Here is a 20,916-nt window from a genome sequence, read left to right on the forward strand (position 1 = left end):
TGACCTCAAGAATGAAGGTGGGTCAGTGTTCGTGTGACGAGCTGGTCACAGTATGGGCAATATGTAACACACACACACACACACACACACACAGTTAGAAATTAGTTTGAAGAAGAAAACAAATTGGGTTGCCAGGTTGTGCGAAATCCCTCTGTACAGTATTAATCCTCCACTCCTGTCATAACAGCTTTTTATTACATCAGGAATATCCTAATGGATCACTTCCTTTCTAGAAAAAAAAAATCTTTCATTAACAAATAATTTCCATGCATATAACCGTACACTAAATGCCATCATACGAAGCAGCAGAACGAATAAACAACAGTTAGGAATTCTGACAACCAGGCAACCCAAAGGTTACTCTAATTAACAACATAAATAACTGAGTATTGAATCATAAATAAAGCCATTAGGTTTAATTGATAAACCCTTTATAATGGGTGGTAAAACGTATTCGTTTTATTATAGCGATGGGCATTATCTTGTAAAATGCTGTCGATTTGAGATTGGTTGCTTTAAAAAGCTTAATGGATCAATAATTGGACGCCACCCTGATCCAATGGCGGACGTCCACCGCCTCTCCAGAGGGCACTGACGTGTGTCACATAGTGGGAGACTGTTCCCAAATGAAACTCATCAAACACAGCTTGGTTTCATCGTTCGCAACAGCAGTGATGTGACGCGTCACGTGGTGGTCTCGGGTCGGATATAGTCGCTGTGTGTGTCCTCGCAGGCAGATGTGACTGTGTGCGCGCGGACAGACGGACAGACCGCCTCCTCCAGCAGCGCGCACCATGATCCAGCTCATCCGCTGTGGACCCGGCTGCTGCCTTCGGAAAAGCCCAGGCTGTCTCGGATAAAATAAAGTAGTCACTTGCTGCTAGGAGCGCTAAGAAGTCACTCTTCATTAGATTGTTTTTCCTCTCCCACAAGTCAAAGTCCATTCGCGGGCTCTGCCGGTTGTGGATGGTTGTGTTTTCAGTGTTCAGCCACCGGCTCACCTGCAGGAGCCAAACGATGCGCTCCCGCGCTGCGCTCCCCCGGTAAGTCGCCTCTCTGTCCGCTGGTAACGGGAGTCAGCAGGCTGCTAGATGAAGGAATTCATGTTAACCTCACTTTTATCATTTAAGTTATGTGGTGGTGGTACTGTGAGCGATTACATGCGAATGGAATGCTTTATATTTATTAACATATGACATATTTCTGCACCATAACTCCTAATGATGAATATTGTCTCAAGTGTCACACGCTGTGTCTTGTATTATCCCTAACTTCTTACAAAAGTCTATTTTCACGAGAACACAATGTTACCAGACACATTGGTGGACTGATCCCCAGGCCACTTCAGGAATGTTCCATTATATCAGAAGGCCTGATCTTTGCCCCGTCTGTCATATTTGCAGCAATAAAAACATTTAAAGTCTACAGCTGCCAAATTCCAGGACGGATACAAATTACAATGAATTCTCCAAGTTGAAACGCTCCTTCTCAACTCCCATGGTTGAAATTATAAATCCATGATGCTTGTTTTAGGAATGAGTGTTTTTTCCCATGCGGACAGAGGGGCCCAGACATCCGGTCACGTCTCACAGCATCACGTGATCCGTCAGTGAACGGGTCTTTACTGCAGAACTTCCCCTGATCGCTGCTCCTCTTCGTCCACAGGTTCTCCTCCCTCCTATTTCTTCTCTTCCTTGCCCCCGTTTTTCCCTCCTCCTCCTCCCGCCGCCCCCAGTGGGTTCTCCAGCGTATCCCTGTGGTCCTCGCACAGCAGACGGAGGTCAGGTCGCCCCCCCACTTCCTGTCTCCGGCCCGCTTGGACGTAAGCTCCCCCTGTGACCCAGAATGCCACAAGAAGGCCCCTCGGCCGAGCTACTGGGACCTGCGGCGTCTGCTGGCCTACGAGACGCTCCACTCCAACGGTCAACTCACTGAGACCGCCGTCGGGCTCTACGGCTACGACCCCAGTCCCAACACCGGTCCAGCCCACTCCGCGCGGTCGTCTGGGAAGGCCGAGCGGTCGCACGTCAGGAGGAAGCGCCAGATCTTCGGCCACGATGGGCGCTTCAGCATCGCTGGTCAGAACTACCTGCTGAAATATCCATTTTCAGTGGCGGTCAAGCTGTCCACTGGGTGTAGCGGTACGTTGGTGGGGGACCGTCATGTTCTCACAGCCGCTCATTGTGTTCACGATGGCAAAAACTATGTCAAAGGAGCCCAGAAGCTCCGGGTTGGGTTCCTCAAAACCAAGCAACGGGACACACGGGCGTCTTCCTCCAACTTCACCAACCACGTCGAAGGCGGCCGCGCTCCTTTGGACCCGCCGACCAACGACCAGATGAAATTCCAGTGGATCAGAGCCAAGCGCACCTACGTGCCCAAAGGATGGATTAAGGGCAATGCCAATGACATTGGGATGGACTATGACTACGCTCTGCTTGAGCTCAAGAAACCGCACAAACGCCGCTACATGAAGCTGGGAGTCAGCCCCCCGTCTCAGAGGCTGCCCGGCGGACGAGTCCACTTCTCCGGATTCGACAGTGACCGCCCTGGCAACCTGGTGTACCGCTTCTGTCGTGCCGGCGAGGAGACGTCAGACCTGCTGTACCAGCACTGTGACGCTCAGCCCGGCGCCAGCGGGTCGGGAGTCTACGCCCGGATGTGGGATGGCCGGCGCCAGCGCTGGGAGCGGAAGGTGATCGGCGTGTTCTCGGGGCATCAGTGGGTGGAGCGACAAGGGGCGTCTCAGGAATTTAATGTCGCCGTGAGAATTACAGCCCTCAAATATGCTCAGATCTGCTACTGGATAAAAGGAAACTTTGTGGACTGCCGGGAGGGGTGAGGGGGTCCACCTCGGACTCCTCAGGCCCGCGGCTCCCTCAAACATACTGGAACCATCTCTTTCACCCCATCATTTGTAGCAATGGCGTAACATCAACATGAACGGATTCACTTTGTTTGTTACACGCACACACACTAATTTAAAGACATTTTTTTTACACATTAAAAAAAAGTTACTTTTGTGTTAACCGGGGAAACAAGTCATGTGGTTTTGCAGAAGAGCAGGTTTATCCGTTTCTTGGAACATTTATCTGGATAAAATTACCTGAAAGCCCCGCAGATCTGGAGCATGGACTGAATAACAACAACAAAAGGCCCTCAGAAAGAGCAGGACTATAGAGTGCTGTTCCACTATGTATTCTAGACCTTTTTATTGTGCTCATACTAAAGCGTTTACTGTTAAAACTCTTGAAGTTGTTCTCCTGAAAAACAATTTGTGGATGAATGTACACGTCAGCGACCAAAGGTGCTAACACGTTTCTCTCCAAACTATCTCGTATCTCCTCTCGACACACGTGTACACAGTGCAACTTGTTACACAGAATGCAATTACATGACAGCTGCAGGTTACTGGTTATCGTGTTGTACTTTAACACTTAGCTCCATCTGGTGGCGAAGATAAAACATTGCAGTTGTCCAGCATTATGTCCAGCAGGTCTTCATAAGCCCTTTTTACTCCACGTAAAACGTTTGTTGAAACGGAAACTAAAAGCTGTGGCGAATTTAATTAAATATATACTTTGAAATAAGCAACTGTGTCACAGATTTCTTATCCATCTGCTCGGACGACATATCTCTCACACAACACCGTCTCTGTTTAAACACCATGTTTTATTTTGGATGTCAAAAGGCATTTTATAAATGCTGTGGGTAAACTGAACAGTGTCAAAGGCTGAACAATGAGGGCCAGCTCCAAAGACTTCTCCAGCAGTGTCACATTCAACAACAGGTTAAACCACAAGTCTGAAGTTGCATCCTGGGATATGGCACGAAAACAAACGGTGACTCAATTTGACAGGACACGTCATCGAATCAGTTTTTAATCAACACTTGTTCGCTCGAGGAAGATCAAGGAAACCTCAGGGCAACGTGGTCCGGAGGTGAACCTAAAGTATTTCATGTCCTCAGTGATCATGTCAAAGAAGGCAGAGTGAGACTGAACATTCAAGCAAGAACTGACATGGAGTAAGATTTAAAGCGAACTTATAAATGCAGTCTTTCTGCGTCATTGAAATAGGGGCAACAAAAGTACACCCGCAAAAAAATAAAAATACATTTTGTCATGGTGCTTAATCGCGACCAACTTCAAAAACATGCCAATTCAGATCAACAGCAACATTCAGTTGAACAAAAGGTAAATGACCGGAAACCACACCGAAGCACCAGAGAGCTGATTTAAGGGCCGAGGTGGCAGACAGAAGCAGCATACTGGGCATGTTTATGGCATTTATGCGTTATCAAAAAAGTTCTCACACTTCCTCTGAAGAGCAGAGCAGCTCATCTCAAAAGTGTTCTCCTCCACCTCCATCACTCAACTGGAAACTTGACTGAAGCAGCCAATTGATGACGGCGGTCGACGGGCCCGAATGTTCAATACTGTAACGACCGACTGCAGGCTGGAGCCAGCGAGAGGAGAGGCTCCTCAAGAGAAACCCACTTGAGGGAGCTGATTTAGCCAGGTGAGACTTAACAGAAAGGTAACATCATGCGAGGCGACACATTTGAGACACGTTCTGGTAACTGAGAATACATGAACTGGTAATGAAGAGACGCATAGAGCCGGGACCCTCCCGCCTTGATTCTGCATTCATCACCGATGGAAACGAGCTAAACGCCCTCTGCTGTCAAATCCAGGTGAGAGGGCGATGACAAGATGGCATGTTCGCAGTGGGAGACGGGTTAGGTCCCGGGACGTACCAACAGCAATCGGTATTATTAGTCACATGGTTCCATAATCTACAACCAATCCACAAAGAGATGGACCTGGTGCGGTCCATCTATGCATTAAGGCGCCAAAAATATAAAACATTGACGGGATCAACTTCAAGAAAACGAATGAGGCGGACGCTCTAACGGCAAGTCAAAGGATTGTCAGACATTAGTAAATTGACTTTAATCATCACCAGGTCACAGCAGCAGCCCTTCAAACGTCACTTTCTAATTACCAAGCAGGGCAGAGAGGGCCGACTGACGCGGTGGAAACAGCCGGGGTCAACCTGCCGTTGGGTTTTTAAACATTTTTGGTTGTGCTTTAATGCCAATAGTATCTCAGTCCCCTCTCACGTGTTGAGAGCCTGGTGTAAGTTTGTAAAGACTGCTGTTGGAACTGCCCTCCAGATTGAAACCCCCCTCCCATGATGTGAAACAAGCAGATACTGATAGTCAAAACAAAGTAACAATAGTGAACAAGGAAGAATGCACTTCTCTGCAGAGGCAGTGGATTGGAGTAGAGGAGTGTTCCTCCTCCCAGTTTGGAGGAACGTTTGATTCCACTTGGTGGTAAATATCCACACTGAGGCTCTGCTGCAAGCAAAGGTTTGACAATTCAAAGGGAAAAGTTAAACCACTCTTATCTGCACATTAAATATGACGCTACTGCAGGCAGCTGGTTAGCTTAGCATAAAGACTGGAAACAGCTAGTCTGACCATCAAATAGTCACACACCAGCTTTTGTTTGAGTTCAAACTAAAGCTGGTGTGGAAACAACAATTTGCTGTTTTGAGGGGGGGTTATGAGCTAGAATGAGTCTAATTAAACAAACAAGACCGTGTGTCAATTGTTGCGTTTGAGAGGTGCTGGGAGGCAGATTGTTTCACCATTGTACAGAACAAAGATGGCGATTTCCTCGTGTCTAATCTTTGTGCCGACATGCCGCTCACCCTCGCCTGCTGTGGCCTCGTATTTGATGGACAGACACCTGAGAGCCAAGAGGCACATTTCCCAAAATGTTGAACTTTTGCTTTAAAGTCACCAGTGAAAAACGTGCATAAGATGCCGTTCTAGATAAGAGCCTCAGGGTTAGAGCACAACCGCCCAATCAGGATTGAGGATCTCAAGCACAACTCCTCCCACTGATCAGAGTCCCTCGTCTGGTTGAACCGACTGTGGCCACCTGCACTTAAAATATCTTTAGAGAGCGTCACCTCCTGGCATTCCCTGACTTCCCTGTCGCCTAGCAACAACATAACACAACATGCTAATGTCGTCAGCGTGGTAATGCCCGGCGTAACTCGAAACAGTATACAAAATAAAAATATTTTTTAAATAGGTATATATATATATAAACATTGCATTAAAAATAGAACCGTATCAAAACACGATTGGGCGTTCACAGTCTGTCCCTTCAGCAGACCGCCACCCGTCTCCCCTCCGCAGCCGAGGTCCGTAGATGAGGTCTCGCTGCGCGACGCAGCCTTTACTAGGACTTGAGCCCCAGACTGCTGGAGGACAGAGGGTAGGCGTAGGCTTTGCCCAGCACAATGCGGTCTCGGAGCAGTTTAAAGAGGACATAGTAGTTGCAGAAGAGAATAAGGCCCAGAGACAAAGTGTGGTTCCAGCGCTCAGAGCGCAGCAGAGAGTACAGCTGGTACAAAACCACACTGGTCTCGATCCAGATCAGCAGGTTGAGGATCCGCAATGGTTTGTGGAACAGGAACTGGAAGACCAAAAGACAGGAGATGGATTAGAAAGGAGCCTCTAGAAGCTAAAAGGGGTGGACACGACGAAATGAGCACATTTACAATATAATACAATACAGGGTTCTACAGACCGGCCAGTGTGAATCAGGTTCCAGTCCAAACGCTTCTACTTGGTACCATACTGGTTAAGACTTGTGTTCCGCTGGCGATTATCGAACCATCTTCAACCTGGTTATTGACCTGCTCTCTTACATTTGTGTGGCGAGTTGTTCCCACACACACAACTTCAGCTGAATATAAACGATTTGGTCACTTGAGTTTAATTTTCACAATGGGGTAAACAAACTAATTATTTCTTCTTTCCGCAACACTTTGCTCTGACCTTTACATTTAAGTAACTACTTAAACGTAAACTATGAGCACCTGCAGCAACACTCAGGTGGCAGGACAGCAGCGAGCGACACTCGCCGAGAAGCTGTGGGTGGAACAGCCATTGTTGTTGCGACAGATCAGCTGCCGTTAATCAGTTTGATGATCATAGAATGGAGAAGCTGCGGGTTCTTTCTTTTGTCATTGCCTAAGTGTACAAATAGATAGATAATGTATTTTTTTAGACTTACTTACAATATGCAATACGATATTGCTGTACTATATTGAATATTGTTTTGCTACGTTTCACTTCGTAATATATAACACTTATATACCATTATATGTATAATGTACCCACCTTTCTTTAATAATAAAAATATATATAATTAATTTTTTTACCATGTCATACTGTTATACCTCCATGAAATTCTACTTTGAGGAGATGCTACTGTTAGTCTAAAGCAGTGGTCCCCAAACTACGGCCCGCGGGCCGGATCCGGCCCGCCTCCCCATTTGGACCGGCCCCCTGAACAATACCAGAGACGCGTTCCGATTTATTATTTTTTTCACCTGGCCCGCTGCCGTTGAGATTGCAGTGAGACGCGGAGAAAATGTGGAGTGTTGCTCTTCGCAATAGAACATCTTTGATGGGACGTGTCTCGGCCAATCAGCGTTCAGATGTCCACAGCGTTTGGGAAGTTAGGTTAGCTTGGATGTTAGCCCACTACATCTGCTGCCGTCACGCTGCACGGTGTAGCGATACTAACAAAGTACCCGTACGTTAAAAACGATGTGATTTAGCATATTTTTAGAATCGATACTTCATTAAAAGAGCGATCAGAGCGCACGCGCTGCTTCGCTCCGTTAAATGCTGTCTGCACGCGCATGCACTCACAGCGAGTGGCGCGCGCATCCAGGATTTTTCCTGGGTCAAAATGAGTCTTCGGTGCTCGTGCGCGCACCGTCTGCTCGTGCAAGTCGGGCTGTTGAGTGAGTGATCAGCAGCTGGCCGTTCGGTCCATTCGCGCACCTCACAGTTGCGTATTGATCAGACAAGAAGACACGCTTATCAACTCCAGTGTTATCCCTACTATTATAACAGGGTGAAATCTCCACCCGCCACTCTGTAATTCCCCCCCCCATATTTTTAGTATCGATACTACATTAAAAGAGCGATCAGAGCGCACGCTGCTCCGTTAAATGCTGTCTGCACGCGCAGCGCTCACAGCGAGCGTGAGTGATGTGCGCGCACCACTCAGCCGTGATGTGCGCGCACCACTCAGCCGTGATGTGCGCGCACAGGTGAGCACACTCTCACTTCTCACTAGCACCCCCCCCCCCCCCCCCGGCTGGCCCTCCATCAGACAAGGCAAACGTTATGTGGCCCTCACAGGAAAAAGTTTGGGGACCCCTGGTCTAAAGTTTAAGCACTGGCACTCAGTGACACTTGCCAGCAGATGCCGCAGCTAGTCAAAAAGTGCCAGCAGACGGAGGGTCGGCCAGGCGCGTCTGCGGCATGTCTGCGCAGTGACGAGTCTGCGACGACTCAGTGACAAGCTCCACTGAAGTGCCCAGACAGCGGAATAAATCACTTTCATGATCACAGAATGGAGGAGCTGCGGTTTAGCTAGATAGATAGCTAAAATAGCCCAGCTAGATACACAGATGGATATATACACTACCGTTCAAAAGTTTGGGATCACTTAGAAATGTCCTTATTTTTCAAAGAAAAGCATTGTTTTTTTCAATGAAGATAATCAATCAGAAATACACTCTATACATTGTTAATGTGGTAAATGACTATTCTAGGTGGAAACGACTGGTTTCTAATGAAATATCTCCATAGGTGTATAGAGGCCCATTTCCAGCAACTATCACTCCAGTGTTCTAATGGTACATTGTGTTTGCTAATCGCCTTAGAAGACTAATATCTGAAAACTGTTTTGCTGATGAGAGAAGCTATAAAACTGGCCTTCCTTTGAGCTCGTTGATTATCTGGAGCATCACATTTGTGGGTTCGATAAGACTCTCAAAATGGCCAGAAAAAAAGAAGTTTCCTGTGAAACTCGCCAGTCTATTCTTGTTCTTAGAAATGAAGGCTATTCCATGCGAGAAATTGCAAAGAAACTGAAAATTGTGGACTACTCCCTTCAGAGAACAGCACAAATGGGCTCTAACCAGAGCAGAAAGAGAAGTGGGAGGCCCCGGTGCACAACTCAGCAAGAAGACAAGTACATTAGAGTCTCTAGTTTGAGAAATAGACGCCTCACAGGTCCTCAACTGGCAGCTTCTTTAAATGGTACCCGCAAAACGCCAGTGTCAACGTCGACAGTGAAGAGGCGACTCCGGGATGCTGGCCTTCTAGGCAGAGTGGCAAAGAAAAAGCCATATCTGAGACTGGCCAATAAAAAGAAAAGATTGGTATGGGCAAAAGAACACAGGCATTGGACAGAGGAAGATTGGAAAAAGGTGTTATGGACAGATGAATCCAAGTTTGAGGTGTTTGGATCACACAGAAGAACATTTGTGAGACGCAGAACAGGTGAAAAGATGCTGGAAGAGTGCCTGACACCATCTGTCAAGCATGGTGGAGGTAATGTGATGGTCTGGGGCTGCTTTGGTGCTGGTAAAGTGGGAGATTTGTACCAGGTAAAGGGATTTTAAATAAGGAAGGCTATCACTCCATTTTGCAACGCCATGCCATACCCTGTGGGCAGCGCTTGATTGGAGCCAATTTCCTCCTCCAACAGGACAATGACCCAAAGCACACCTCCACATTGTGCAAGAACTATTGAGGGAAGAAGCAGGCAGCTGGTCTGCTGTCTGTAATGGAGTGGCCAGCACAGTCACCAGATCTCAACCCCATTGAGCTGTTGTGGGAGCAGCTTGACCGTATGGTCCGCAAGAAGTGCCCATCAAGCCAATCCAACTTGTGGCAGGTGCTTCAGGAAGCGTGGGGTGAAATTTCAACAGATTACCTCAACAAATTAACAGCTAGAATGCCAAAGGTCTGCAATGCTGTAATTGCTGCAAAAGGAGCATTCTTTGACGAAAGCAAAGTTTGAAGAAAAAAAATGAATACTTCAAATACAAATCATTATTTCTAACCTTGTCAATGTCTTGACTATATTTTCTATACATTTTGCAACTCATTTGATAAATAAAAGTGTGAGTTTTCATGGAAAACACGAAATTGTCTGGGTGATCCCAAACTTTTGAACGGTAGTGTATATATATATAATTAGTGTCTTTTTGTAGACACTTACTTACAATATGCAATAAGATAGTGCTGTACGTTACTGCTGTACTATTTACCTTCGCATTGAAAATGCCGGAAGGTTATGTTTTGATCGCCGTGTATTTATTTATTTATTACCTTCGCATTGAAAATGCCGGAAGGTTATGTTTTGATCGCCGTGTATTTATTTATTTATTTGTATGCGTGTTATTCGCAAAACTCAAAAAGTATTGAACCGAATCGCATGAAATTTGGTGGGATGATTGTTTATTATCCGGGGACCAGTTGATTAGATTTTGGGATTGATCAGGTCAAAGGTCAAGGTCAAAGGTCATGAACAGGTCAAATCTTCTTGAATCCCATGGAATTTGGTGGGATGATTGGTTATTATCCGGGGACCATTTGATTAGATTTTGGGATCAATCGGGTCTAAGGTCAAGGTCAAGGTCATGGAAAGGTCAAAATCTTTTTTTTACCATAGCACGAAACATTTTTGTCCAATTGGCATGCAACTAATGCCAAAATGTTCATAATTCAATGCCCAATCATGTGATATGCGAAGGTATGCGCTCTACCGAGTGCCCGTTCTAGTTTATTTATTTGTATGCGTATTATTCGCAAAACTCAAAAAGTATTGAACCGAATCGCATGAAATTTGGTGGGATGATTGTTTATTATCCGGGGACCAGTTGATTAGATTTTGGGATCGATCGGGTCAAAGGTCATGAACAGGTCAAAATCTTTCGCAGAACTCAAAAAGTATTGAACCGAATCGCATGAAATTTGGTGGGATGATTGTTTATTATCCGGGACCAGTTGATTAGATTTTGGGATCGATCGGGTCAAAGGTCATGAACAGGTCAAAATACTTCGCAGAACTCCAAAAGTATTGAACCGAATCGCATGAAATTTGGTGGGATGATTGTTTATTATCCGGGGACCAGTTGACTAGATTTTGGGATCGATCGGGTCAAAGGTCATGAACAAGTCAAAATGTTCTTGAATCGCATGAAATTTGGTGGGATGATTGGTTATTATCCGGGGACCATTTGATTAGATTTTGGGATCAATCGGGTCAAAGGTCAAGGTCATGGAAAGGTCAAACTCTTTTTTTACCATAGCACGATATATTTTTGTCCAATTGGCATGCAACTAATGCCAAAATGTTCATAATTCAATGCCCAATCTTGTGATATGCGAAGGTATGCGCTCTACCGAGTGCCCATTCTAGTTAATATTGTTTTGCTACTACTACGTTTCACTTCGTAATCTATTACACTTATATACCATGATACTGTAACGTCTCAGACGTTATGGCACTGATGACACAGAGACGGGATGCCGTTATTAATCCTCCCTTTATTGGGCATCCACCAACAGACAGCGTGCTCCTCTCAGCTCAGCAGCTCAAGCGTCAACAACAACGGTTCCCGTCAACCACCCTTAACTCCCGTTTTCCGACAGGTTAACCCCGCCTCCCCTCTACTCCGCCAATCACAGGCACGCCCCCTCGATCAGCACGCACGGTGCCACACTGTGATTGACAGCCACTTCACAGGGTCGCTACAATATGTATAATGTACCCGCCTTTCTTTAATAATAGTAATAATAATAGAAAAAAATATATATATATATAATTTATTGTTTTACCATGTCATACTGTTATACCGCCATGAAATTCTACTTTGAGGCGATGCCACTGTTAGTCTAAAGTTTAACACTGGAGGATCAAGTATGAATTTGTCGTGCTTGTTCTTTAAACTGTAAAGAAATTCAAGTTTCAGTGATTCATGTTCTATACAGACTTTAACAGTTAGCAAATTTCCGACTGGATGGCACCACAGTACAACTATATCGATTCTAATTAACTGGAGGATACCCTTTAAAAAAATAAAGTGTTGCTGAGTTACATTTCATAAATGTAAGGAAATCTGCTGGCAACTACTGGCAAGTGCCACTGAGTGCCAGCGTCGCTAGGGGGATCTCGCCCCTACTGTTTTTTTCTGCTGAAATTAGCGAGGGTGGTCTACATGTGTCAGGGGTTCAGTTTACGTTTTCATAGGTTGCCACAGCTCTGTGGTATTTCATCATCTTGTAAAAGGTATCCATATTATTTTGTCCGCCCTCATTCACAGGTTACAGTCCATATACTCACATAAAACCTTGCGTGGGAAACATCGGCGGGCAGAGCGACATTATAAGGTCCGACTGCCTTATACAGAGACCGACTGTGTCGTACCAACACCCCCTGAGGCCAGATGGTACTTTCGGACCACCTGCAACACAAATCAACACCAAAGCACAAACTATTAGCAAAGTAATTTTTTTACCCATGTGTGCGCGATTGTGTACAAATGTGTGTCCCAAAGCGCCACTCACACATGCTGAGGTGCGTTGCTGTACGAGCCGTGCTCCAGTTTCTGCCAGCGGCCCAGGTGAGCTGCAGAGCGATGGAGCAGGTCGCAGTAGCTCGGGGGCAGCAGCTGACTCATCAGCATGACAAACGCATTGATCCACACCATGATCAGATGCTCACAGGACCAGCGCATGTCATAGTACTGGGTGCTCTGTTGAAGTCAAAACATGGGTAAACAGATCTTAGAATGAACAAGGCAACAGGCAACATGAATTGGAAAGATTGGTTGGAGGCGGGGAGCATGAAAAAACTGCAGAAATCTGTTACTATGACTAACCTTGACGAAGCAGAGAGGCAGGAAGGCGACGTAGTAGGCGCTGAACAGGGAGTTGAACAGCACTTCCTTGATTCGCCGGTTGAAGTCGCTCTTCAGCTCCTTCACCTCTGCTCGAATCAACTCCGGTGTCTGCGAGTGTGTGTGCGGTGGGCAGGTGTGTGTAGGCATGTGCGGCGGGCTGGAAAACTGCTCTCTGAGGTTCTCTCGCAACAGGAAGAGGAAGTCACGTGGTCGAAACAACGGGCTTTTGGTTAGGTCGGTCTGCTGGTGGTCGGCGGGGTAATCGCAGTCCGCCGGTGCCGTTTGGCTTTTCCCTCCCTCCTGATGGAAACAGCACAGCGGGACGTACACACCAAATCTGACACGGGACGAGGGCGGTGGGCAAAGGAGGACAAAAGGACAGAGCAGCGAGTTTTAGTTTCAAATGATAGCAGGATGAGTAGGGGAGACGTATGATGTGAAAACGGCATGCAAATCTAAAATAAGAAGAGACTCACGGGTACCCCAGGAAGAGGAGGTTGAGCACAGAGTGGTTCTTGCAGAGGTTGACCAGCGTCCAGCAGAGCACCCAGCCGCACATGGTCAGCAGGCTGAGCCGAGCCGTGATCAGAACCACGTAGCGAAGCAGTGGTCCGCCGCTGCTCTGAGACACCTGGACGAGACAGAGTCACAGTTACCAGGAAGCCATCGCTCGGGTTTGATTCCCACGTGGGAAATGCACTAAAATGTTGTCTGCCGATTGTTTGTGCAGGTCTGAGCGTTCACCTCAGAAACGATAGTCCAGACGAGCCTCCTGGCCAACATGACTGTGATGAAGATAGCCAGGTGGTAGTCCATCAGATGAAAGTTCTGTTCATAGGAAGAGGAAGGAAGCAAACATTATTTTTCCATGGACCCATTTTTTATTTAACATGATAAATTAGACCTGAGACTGTAAAATAATATCTCTCAATAAACTAATCAGCCAGAAACCAAACGAAAATCCTAAAACCTTTTTCAGTGTCATCGGAATTTCTCACACACTAAAAAAGATTAGATAGAGCACGGTAACCGAGGTCTCAACCACAGCAGAGCTTCCAAAAACAGAGAAAACAGTGGAAGAAAAAGAGAGAGCAACAAATAGTTGAGCTATCGAGTGTTGATATTGCAGATTTCAATGTGTCAATGATTTCAGTTTTACAACAAAAACAAAAAAGATGCACCGGGTTTGAGGATTAGTTTGGGTATCAGGTTACGGTTATTCCTTTTTAGAAGTTCTGAAAGGTCAGGGCTAGTGTGGGTCGAGCGTGTGTGTTCGTTCTTACAAGAGAGGTAGAGGCAGCGGGGTGGCTGTACGGGTACCACCACACCGTCCTGTAGATGTTCATGTACTGGACAAACAAGGCAACCAGCAAATAAAGGAAGAGCAGAAGCTCAAACAGCAGGCTGCCGTCCAACGGCAGCTCTGGGATCCTCGAGTGACGGACCTGCTCCGGAGTAATGAGAGCCGAGAGAGGGGGCGCAGACAGACCCACCACGGTGCTGCTCCTGAGAGACGATCCACACACACACGATTATTTCAAGCCAGAGGGATGAAACCTGCATGAGGCTTTAACGACAGACGGCAGTTGGAGTGAGTTTGTCGCTCACCTGTTCCTGAGACCTGTACCATTGGCGAGGTTGCCTCCAACCAGAGTCTGCAGGGACGGCAGAGCAGAGCGACTTAGCTGCTGTCTGCTGGGGCCCCTGCGACCTCCTGGCATGGTCGCCAGTTACCGTGGCAACCACGGATGTCAACCAACAGCCGACGGGAGTCCCTCCCTTTCTCCTTAATGAGCCACCATGAACAGCCAGGCCACTGCACGGGGGGGGGGGGGGGGGGGGGAGAGACAAGACTGCGTCAGAACAAGAAACGTTAAGTTCATAAAAACACAAGTAACGTCAAGATAGAAGAAAACTAAAGACCAACAAACCTGGGGCTCAATCAACATTTCTGGAGTGTGATTAGACTATAAATATGGCCCACGGGATTTACTGAACAAAAAGTAAACTAATACATAAAGAGCAGTTAAATTAGTCTGGAGAGGGATTCTTAGAGCACAGTGCAGATGATCAAGCCGGTATTTCCTTTACTGACAGTTTCTCCATCAAGTGCATCAGCGTTATAACAAACTGGCTCCCTCATCAGCTACCTGAGGGGGAAAATAAGCGATGTTTCTAGTGCGCCTCATGTGAATGGGTTTTTTCTTTTTCTTCAGGGTGTCATTTAAAAACAGATGTGTTAGATTACCCAATACGAGGAGCGTGATTATCTGATGTTCATTTGGGAAAGACTTGGACTGTTCCTGCTACATGCAACAAACCTGACATACTGGGCTTCAGGTGAGACATCCAACAGAAACAACATATTTCAGATCTTTACAAACGTTGAATATTACAAGTCGAAGACAGACATGAAGGAGCCTCATTGAAAAAGCCAACAACTCAACTTCAGCACGAGAATAGGCCTGTCGCAATAAACACCAGATCCACTTATCGTATTATGGAGATGACCTTGATATTGTGTTTGTTTGCACAAGAATGTCACAAGCATTTTAGCCAACATCATGCCACAATCAACCCTAACATCTGTCAGTTTGGTCAAGCCTTTATCGCGAAAGAAATGCATCTTCATCAAGACATAAACTGTCAGTGTGGTACATCTCAGCCCTCAAACCTGCCAGGGAATGTTGATCAGTGAGTGAGCCACTTGTATCCTGAGTAGGGCTGTGAAACAATTAACATTTTTAATCAGGTTAATCACAGGTTTCTGTGGATTAATCATGATTAATCACATATATACATTTACAGGGCTCTCAAAACAGGCAAGAGCTCCGAGAGGAGTTGTTGACTGGGGGGGGGGGGTGCAAGTGACTTTTTTTCGTCCCGATGTGCACGCACACGCCGGCATCCGAGCTCTGCGGCGCGCGAGACGGAGATCGGAGTCGTGTTAACACGACACGTAGAGACAGAATGACATGCTGCTGGAGAGACGACCAACAACAGACGGATTGGAAGCTCATTCTGCGCATGCATTAAAAGAAAAATAACTACCGTATTTTTTGCACTATAGGGCGCACTTAAAAGCCTTTAATTTTCTCAAAAAACGACAGTGCGCTTTATAATCCGAAGCGCCGTATATATGGATTAATTCTGGTTTTGCTTACTGACCTCTAAGCGATTTTGTGTGGTACAAGGCGCTCACGGCGCTAAGTCAAAATGTTTTAGTACGACTTTGGTAAACTACAAAGCCGCACCGCTTGCAGCATTACGGCTACCGTAGCCAGGAGCGTCGCGGAGTAATACATACTGTGCTTCACCACAGCCGCTAGATATTGGTGTCAACAGGGCGCTCAAAGTTAAACTGCGAGCTGCGTGGGAGCAGTGGATGACAGAAGGCGAACACACATTCACCAAGACAGGGAGACAGCGCCGGGCGACTTACGCCACTATATGCCAATGGATCGTGGATGCCTGGGCTAAGGTATCAGTCTCAACTGTGGTCCGAGCTTTCACAAAGGCCGGAATCATCACTGAACTGCCAGCTAACAGCAACGACACTGACTCGGATAATGACGAGGGGAATTCGGGCATGTTGGATGCCGTAATAAAGTTTGATCGACTGACTTATCTGACTGTTTTTTTCCGCTTAATGCGCCTTATAGTCCGGTGCGCTTTATATATGAAAAAAGATCGAAAATAGACCATTCATTGACAGTGCGCCTTATAATCTAGTGCGCCCTATAGTGCAAAAAATACGGTAGTTAAACCTGTAATTTAATTAACTGAGTTAACGCGTTATTTTTCACAGCACTAATCCTGAGGCATCTTCTTTCATCAGTTTGGTTTGTAGATGGTCGCAGACACACTTATTCAATGTATGACAATTACTTTTGAGAATTGTCTTTGCTTTTATAGGATATTCGACAGTGGGGGTAGAATTTGTTTTTAAAGATTGTTAAGAATTTTAATGTTTTATTTCTTAGAAGTGGATTCATTTATATTTTTAGCAGAAGTTGTCAAAACTTTGATATAAGAATTAGAGATACTTGCTTTTTTGCCATTCATGACTGTAAAGTAATTTATTTACGTTTTGAATGTTCGTCGGACAACAGAAAGTTCTTCTTGAATCGTTTGTCGTATGATGCCATAGTTATGGTCATGAGGAGGTTGTGGTTTGAAGTGCTGTTAAACCCAGCGATGTTTCACACCGTCTTATCTCACTGTTATACTGGCCTTGGAAAAATGTTGGACAAGTCTTTCATTCTCATGGAACACAGCTCCATCAACAACTACAACCTGGAGTCCATTTCAACATAAGTTCTTGAAGGTAGGGATAACTGTAGGACTGTTTACTGCATTGCTTTTAGCTCGGTCTACTTCAGACACGGGCAAATGACTGCACGGAAGCTGACTCGCAGTACTTTACTGAGAGTACTTGGCTTTTACCCCAGAGGTTTCCTTCATACAAATGCTACCAGATCAGAGATCCATCTAAAAGCCCTCCTTGAGGCAACAGAGCCGTCACCAGATCTACAACTAGCCGGAGTAAAAGACCTGTTCATACCTGCTGAGGCTCACAACCTTCTCCACTGACACATGCAAGGAGTAAGGCTACGTCCACAGGTTTAGAAACGCTACTGAAGCTCAGTTAGATTCACAACTCCGGGGTCGTTCGCTCAACAGACCGTTCATTAGAGAGAGACAGGGAGTTTCCTTCGACTATATTTTATATAGTAGTGTGGATGGAAATGCAGACTTTTGAAAACGATGTAGTAAACGCACACGTTCGCTACTTGTTTGAGTCTCGCAGCCACGATGCTTTCCTGATTCCACACGCCGCGGACATTTGAAGTTAGTTTGGCTTTGAGGAGCTGCTGGGGGAAGTTTTAGGATACTTCTCTTCTCTCTCCTTATGGATGAATTTACATCTCTCCATTGCACATTACTAACTCTGCTTCCTCCACTGAGTCTTTGTGACTTCACGTCTCATAGGGTCCATTGGACCTGGCTGGGTCTGATGCCTCCCGTCATGGTCCTGCTTTTTTAAATTTTTTGGGAGTTTTTCGTGATCCGATGTGAGGTCCTGGGACAGGGATATCATGTGTACAGATTCTAAAGCCCTCGGAGGCTAATGTCATTTGTGATATCGGGCAATATGAAATAAACTGAATTAAATTGAATATTTTGAGGCATTTAGGCGACATCAGCCGTCAGACACTTAAACTGTGTTAATTGAGAGTCGGAAAGAACACACCTGAAACTCCTCTCAGCTCCCAGACTACAAGTACAAATGTAAAAGCGTCAACTGATTCACAAACGATGAGATTACAAGGGCCTTTTTCACAGTCCATAATTAACTCATTATAGGCGGAATGGCACAGGTGTAACTAATAACAATAACTCATTGTGATTCACAACCACCTGACTGAGCCAAACCCACAAAGTGTGTGCGTGTGTTTTAAAAAGAGAGAAACGTGGACAGAGGAGAGAAGGTGGACTATAGTAAGCAATGTTTTTTTAAGTCATCAATAACTTACTTGGAAAGCTGCCTTTTCCCATTTTTACCTGCCCATCCAAACCCGTTATAATTTTCAGTAAGCTCCCCCAACTGGCACATCACTAAGGACATGTCTCCAGTCCAGGTATGCCAGTGAGCACGCAGGAACAATACATGACACACAGAACTGGGATGCAGCCAATAACTTTGTTCTTATTGATTTCAAATGGACTTTTCCTGCCAAGACCGTGAAACCGGTTGAACAAAGACTAATAACATCTCACTTTGTGTCACTCTCCAAGCACCGTCATACTTAGACAAGTAACTAATGGTCTAGATGTGGAAGGTTATTAATAATTTATTGCAAAGTTTCCCAGCTCTGATGTTTTTTTTCTTCTCTCTGCACTTTCGCATTAACAAGTTGTTTTTTAAAGATTTCCAAAGCCATAATTTTACATCAGAACACCATGTTGTCCTACAACACAGCTGATTTTATTGTTTTGGTTAATTATATGAAACGTTTCCGTGTTCAAAATAAGAAAATGAGGGGTTAATGAGACATTTGATAGCTTTAGAATGGTAGGTAAATGCCATTCATTCAGTAGAGGATTGTAAGTAAAAATCATCTTCGCTAGTTTTCAGCAGCTCTAGAAAAGGTACAACTTACCTAAATCCAATTTCTTCAGGTACCCAAAAGTAAGTCGTTACATCAATAAACACTTGACACCTCTGAACTGGATACGTGTCCCGTTACGGCACTAAAAAGATGATAGTCTACTTTATACATGCTCCAGAAATGCCAGATGATGCTTAAGTCAGTGCATAGGCTGTATTACTCAAGTTTAACTTGACAGCCTTTTCTCTGAGGCATCATCACAGTGTGATCAGTGTAATTCTGCAGAGGGAACCGTGTTACATAATTTGGTCGGCTGTCCGAAGCCGACTAAATACTGGGAGGACATTTGATCCTCATGACCTCAAGCTGACGGCACCGGCACTCAACACATTAATGAGCCTCAAAGACAATTTATTGTCTATGGCCCAATAGCTGCAAAAATAATTATAATCTGGCACTTGAAAACACCAGAAACACCTTTAGGACATCACTGGCTTGATGAGCTGTCTAATATTCTCCACTTGGAGATAATCAGGTTTGAAGATGCCTGAATACAAATACTTGATCAGCCAGTGACCAAACATGAACCAGAGCCAGATAACACCCAACCTCCATGCGTGTCAACATTTATTTTATGGAACAAGAGAGGATGAAAGCATGCTCGGTGGGCAGTGTGTAGCTCCACTAAAACAGATTACATGTTCAACAGGAGGCAGCCGTTAACACACCAACCCGCATCACAAGGGACCAACGTTACAGTTGCGAGTCAAAAGTGAAAACAGGAACCAAGAACTGGAGAAATTAACTACAGTTGTGGGATTGCAAGATGGCATTTTGTAATGTTGTGTTCGTGCAACGTGTTTCTAGTGTTTTTAAAGTTTTAAAACAGTTGTGCAATGTAACCAAGTACATTTACTCAACTACTGTTATGTGTGCATAGTCACAAAGCTGGACATTTCTTTTCTTTGAGCTCTTGAAAACATGACTTAAGAGCTACATGGTTTGACACATGACAAGCGAATAGCATTATTATAGAATAAGATGCATTGCTTTATGCACACTACATTACAATTCGCCTTAAACATCTGCAGCAATACAATGCAACACACATCCATGCAATAATAATTGTATCCTGCAAGTATGGTTTTGAATGCAGGATTTGCACTGGTACTGGAGTACTTTCAGTGTGGCATTAGTACTTTTACTAAAATTATCTGAATACTTCTTTCACCACTGGTAAAAAAAAAAAGGTGTAAGAAGTATTTTTGTAACTACGCTATGTCGAGCTGGGTGTCTTTTGGCTGTTCTCTGGGGAACACTTTATTAGTAAGTGCTGGTGTTTTTTTCCGGGACTTGCTAAGACATGCACTAACTAAAGCAGGCAGCAAGCAGCGTTGTTATTTTTGTACACGGCGGAAACTTGTGAACACACTTTAACAACGACGTGAAAATCCACACGTGAGTTTGCAGCTAGCACCTAGCATGCACATGTAACGACTCATAGTTGTGCCTTTCTCCTGAGCTCCACAAAGCCTCGCTACTCACACAACACACGGTGGGCTGAAGTGAACAAGGATGCATCAGTCAGTTGTGTGGCTTCCAGCCTGACGAGTCCGGACAGCACTGAGCATTTTCTCCGCCTTCCAGCTTCAATACACCCGGTTGCACCGGAGAGGCGACGAGCGACGACGGGGCCGGCGATGCTGGACGGCCGCTTTCTCTCCGGGTTAAACGCGTAAAAAACGGCTTTAAAAGTTAGCCGCGGGCTTCAGGAGCAACAGCGTGAATGCGCTGCACAGAGACCGACGTGGCAGACCCGTACCTCCTCTCCCTGCGACGTCATCAGCGCGCGACTTAACTGCACAGTCGCAGTTTTGACAAAGCAGGCGGCTGTTCTGGAGATTTTTTTCTGTGGTGCTTTTGGTTGTTTTTAAGGATTCTGTTCATTAATTCATCGAGGTGTTTAACCAACATATCTCTATTTAAGCAAATGACCACTGCAC

At 45.5% G+C, this 20,916-nt stretch overlaps 2 protein-coding genes across 2 annotated transcripts; one reads left to right on the forward strand and one right to left on the reverse strand.

The window, feature by feature from the left end:
* Positions 1 to 711: 711 nt before the first annotated feature.
* LOC130192674 (serine protease 23-like) lies at positions 712 to 3,594 on the forward strand. The gene is made up of 2 exons (XM_056412781.1): positions 712 to 1,043; positions 1,666 to 3,594. Exons 1-2 carry the CDS (start codon positions 967 to 969, stop codon positions 2,840 to 2,842), a joined length of 1,254 nt encoding a protein of 417 aa, XP_056268756.1. The 5' UTR covers positions 712 to 966; the 3' UTR covers positions 2,843 to 3,594.
* A 59-nt stretch (positions 3,595 to 3,653) lies between these two features.
* On the reverse strand, positions 3,654 to 20,718 carry tmem39a (transmembrane protein 39A). Its single transcript, XM_056413030.1, has 9 exons — positions 20,459 to 20,718; positions 14,409 to 14,616; positions 14,084 to 14,306; positions 13,545 to 13,628; positions 13,277 to 13,431; positions 12,780 to 13,137; positions 12,466 to 12,653; positions 12,242 to 12,362; positions 3,654 to 6,496 (listed from the first exon to the last, which is right to left on the reverse strand). The coding sequence occupies exons 2-9, from the start codon at positions 14,519 to 14,521 to the stop codon at positions 6,260 to 6,262; spliced, it is 1,479 nt and encodes a 492-aa protein (XP_056269005.1). The 5' UTR covers positions 14,522 to 14,616; positions 20,459 to 20,718; the 3' UTR covers positions 3,654 to 6,259.
* Between the last annotated feature and the right edge of the window lie 198 nt (positions 20,719 to 20,916).

Source organism: Pseudoliparis swirei, chromosome 4, assembly GCF_029220125.1.
Source record: "Pseudoliparis swirei isolate HS2019 ecotype Mariana Trench chromosome 4, NWPU_hadal_v1, whole genome shotgun sequence".
NCBI lineage: Eukaryota > Metazoa > Chordata > Actinopteri > Perciformes > Liparidae > Pseudoliparis > Pseudoliparis swirei.

Bases quoted from the DNA above. Each gene is read 5' to 3' on its own strand.
- LOC130192674 (XM_056412781.1), top strand. From the start codon at position 967: ATGGTTGTGTTTTCAGTGTTCAGCCACCGGCTCACCTGCAGGAGCCAA. The intron at 1,044-1,665 runs GTAAGTCGCCTC...CTTCGTCCACAG, and splicing joins TCCCGCGCTGCGCTCCCCCG to GTTCTCCTCCCTCCTATTTC.
- tmem39a (XM_056413030.1), bottom strand. From the start codon at position 14,521: ATGCCAGGAGGTCGCAGGGGCCCCAGCAGACAGCAGCTAAGTCGCTCT. The intron at 12,654-12,779 runs GTTAGTCATAGT...TGACTTCAACAG, and splicing joins TGCCTCTCTGCTTCGTCAAG to AGCACCCAGTACTATGACAT. The intron at 6,497-12,241 runs GTGAGTATATGG...TTGGTCTTCCAG, and splicing joins TTTCCCACGCAAGGTTTTAT to TTCCTGTTCCACAAACCATT.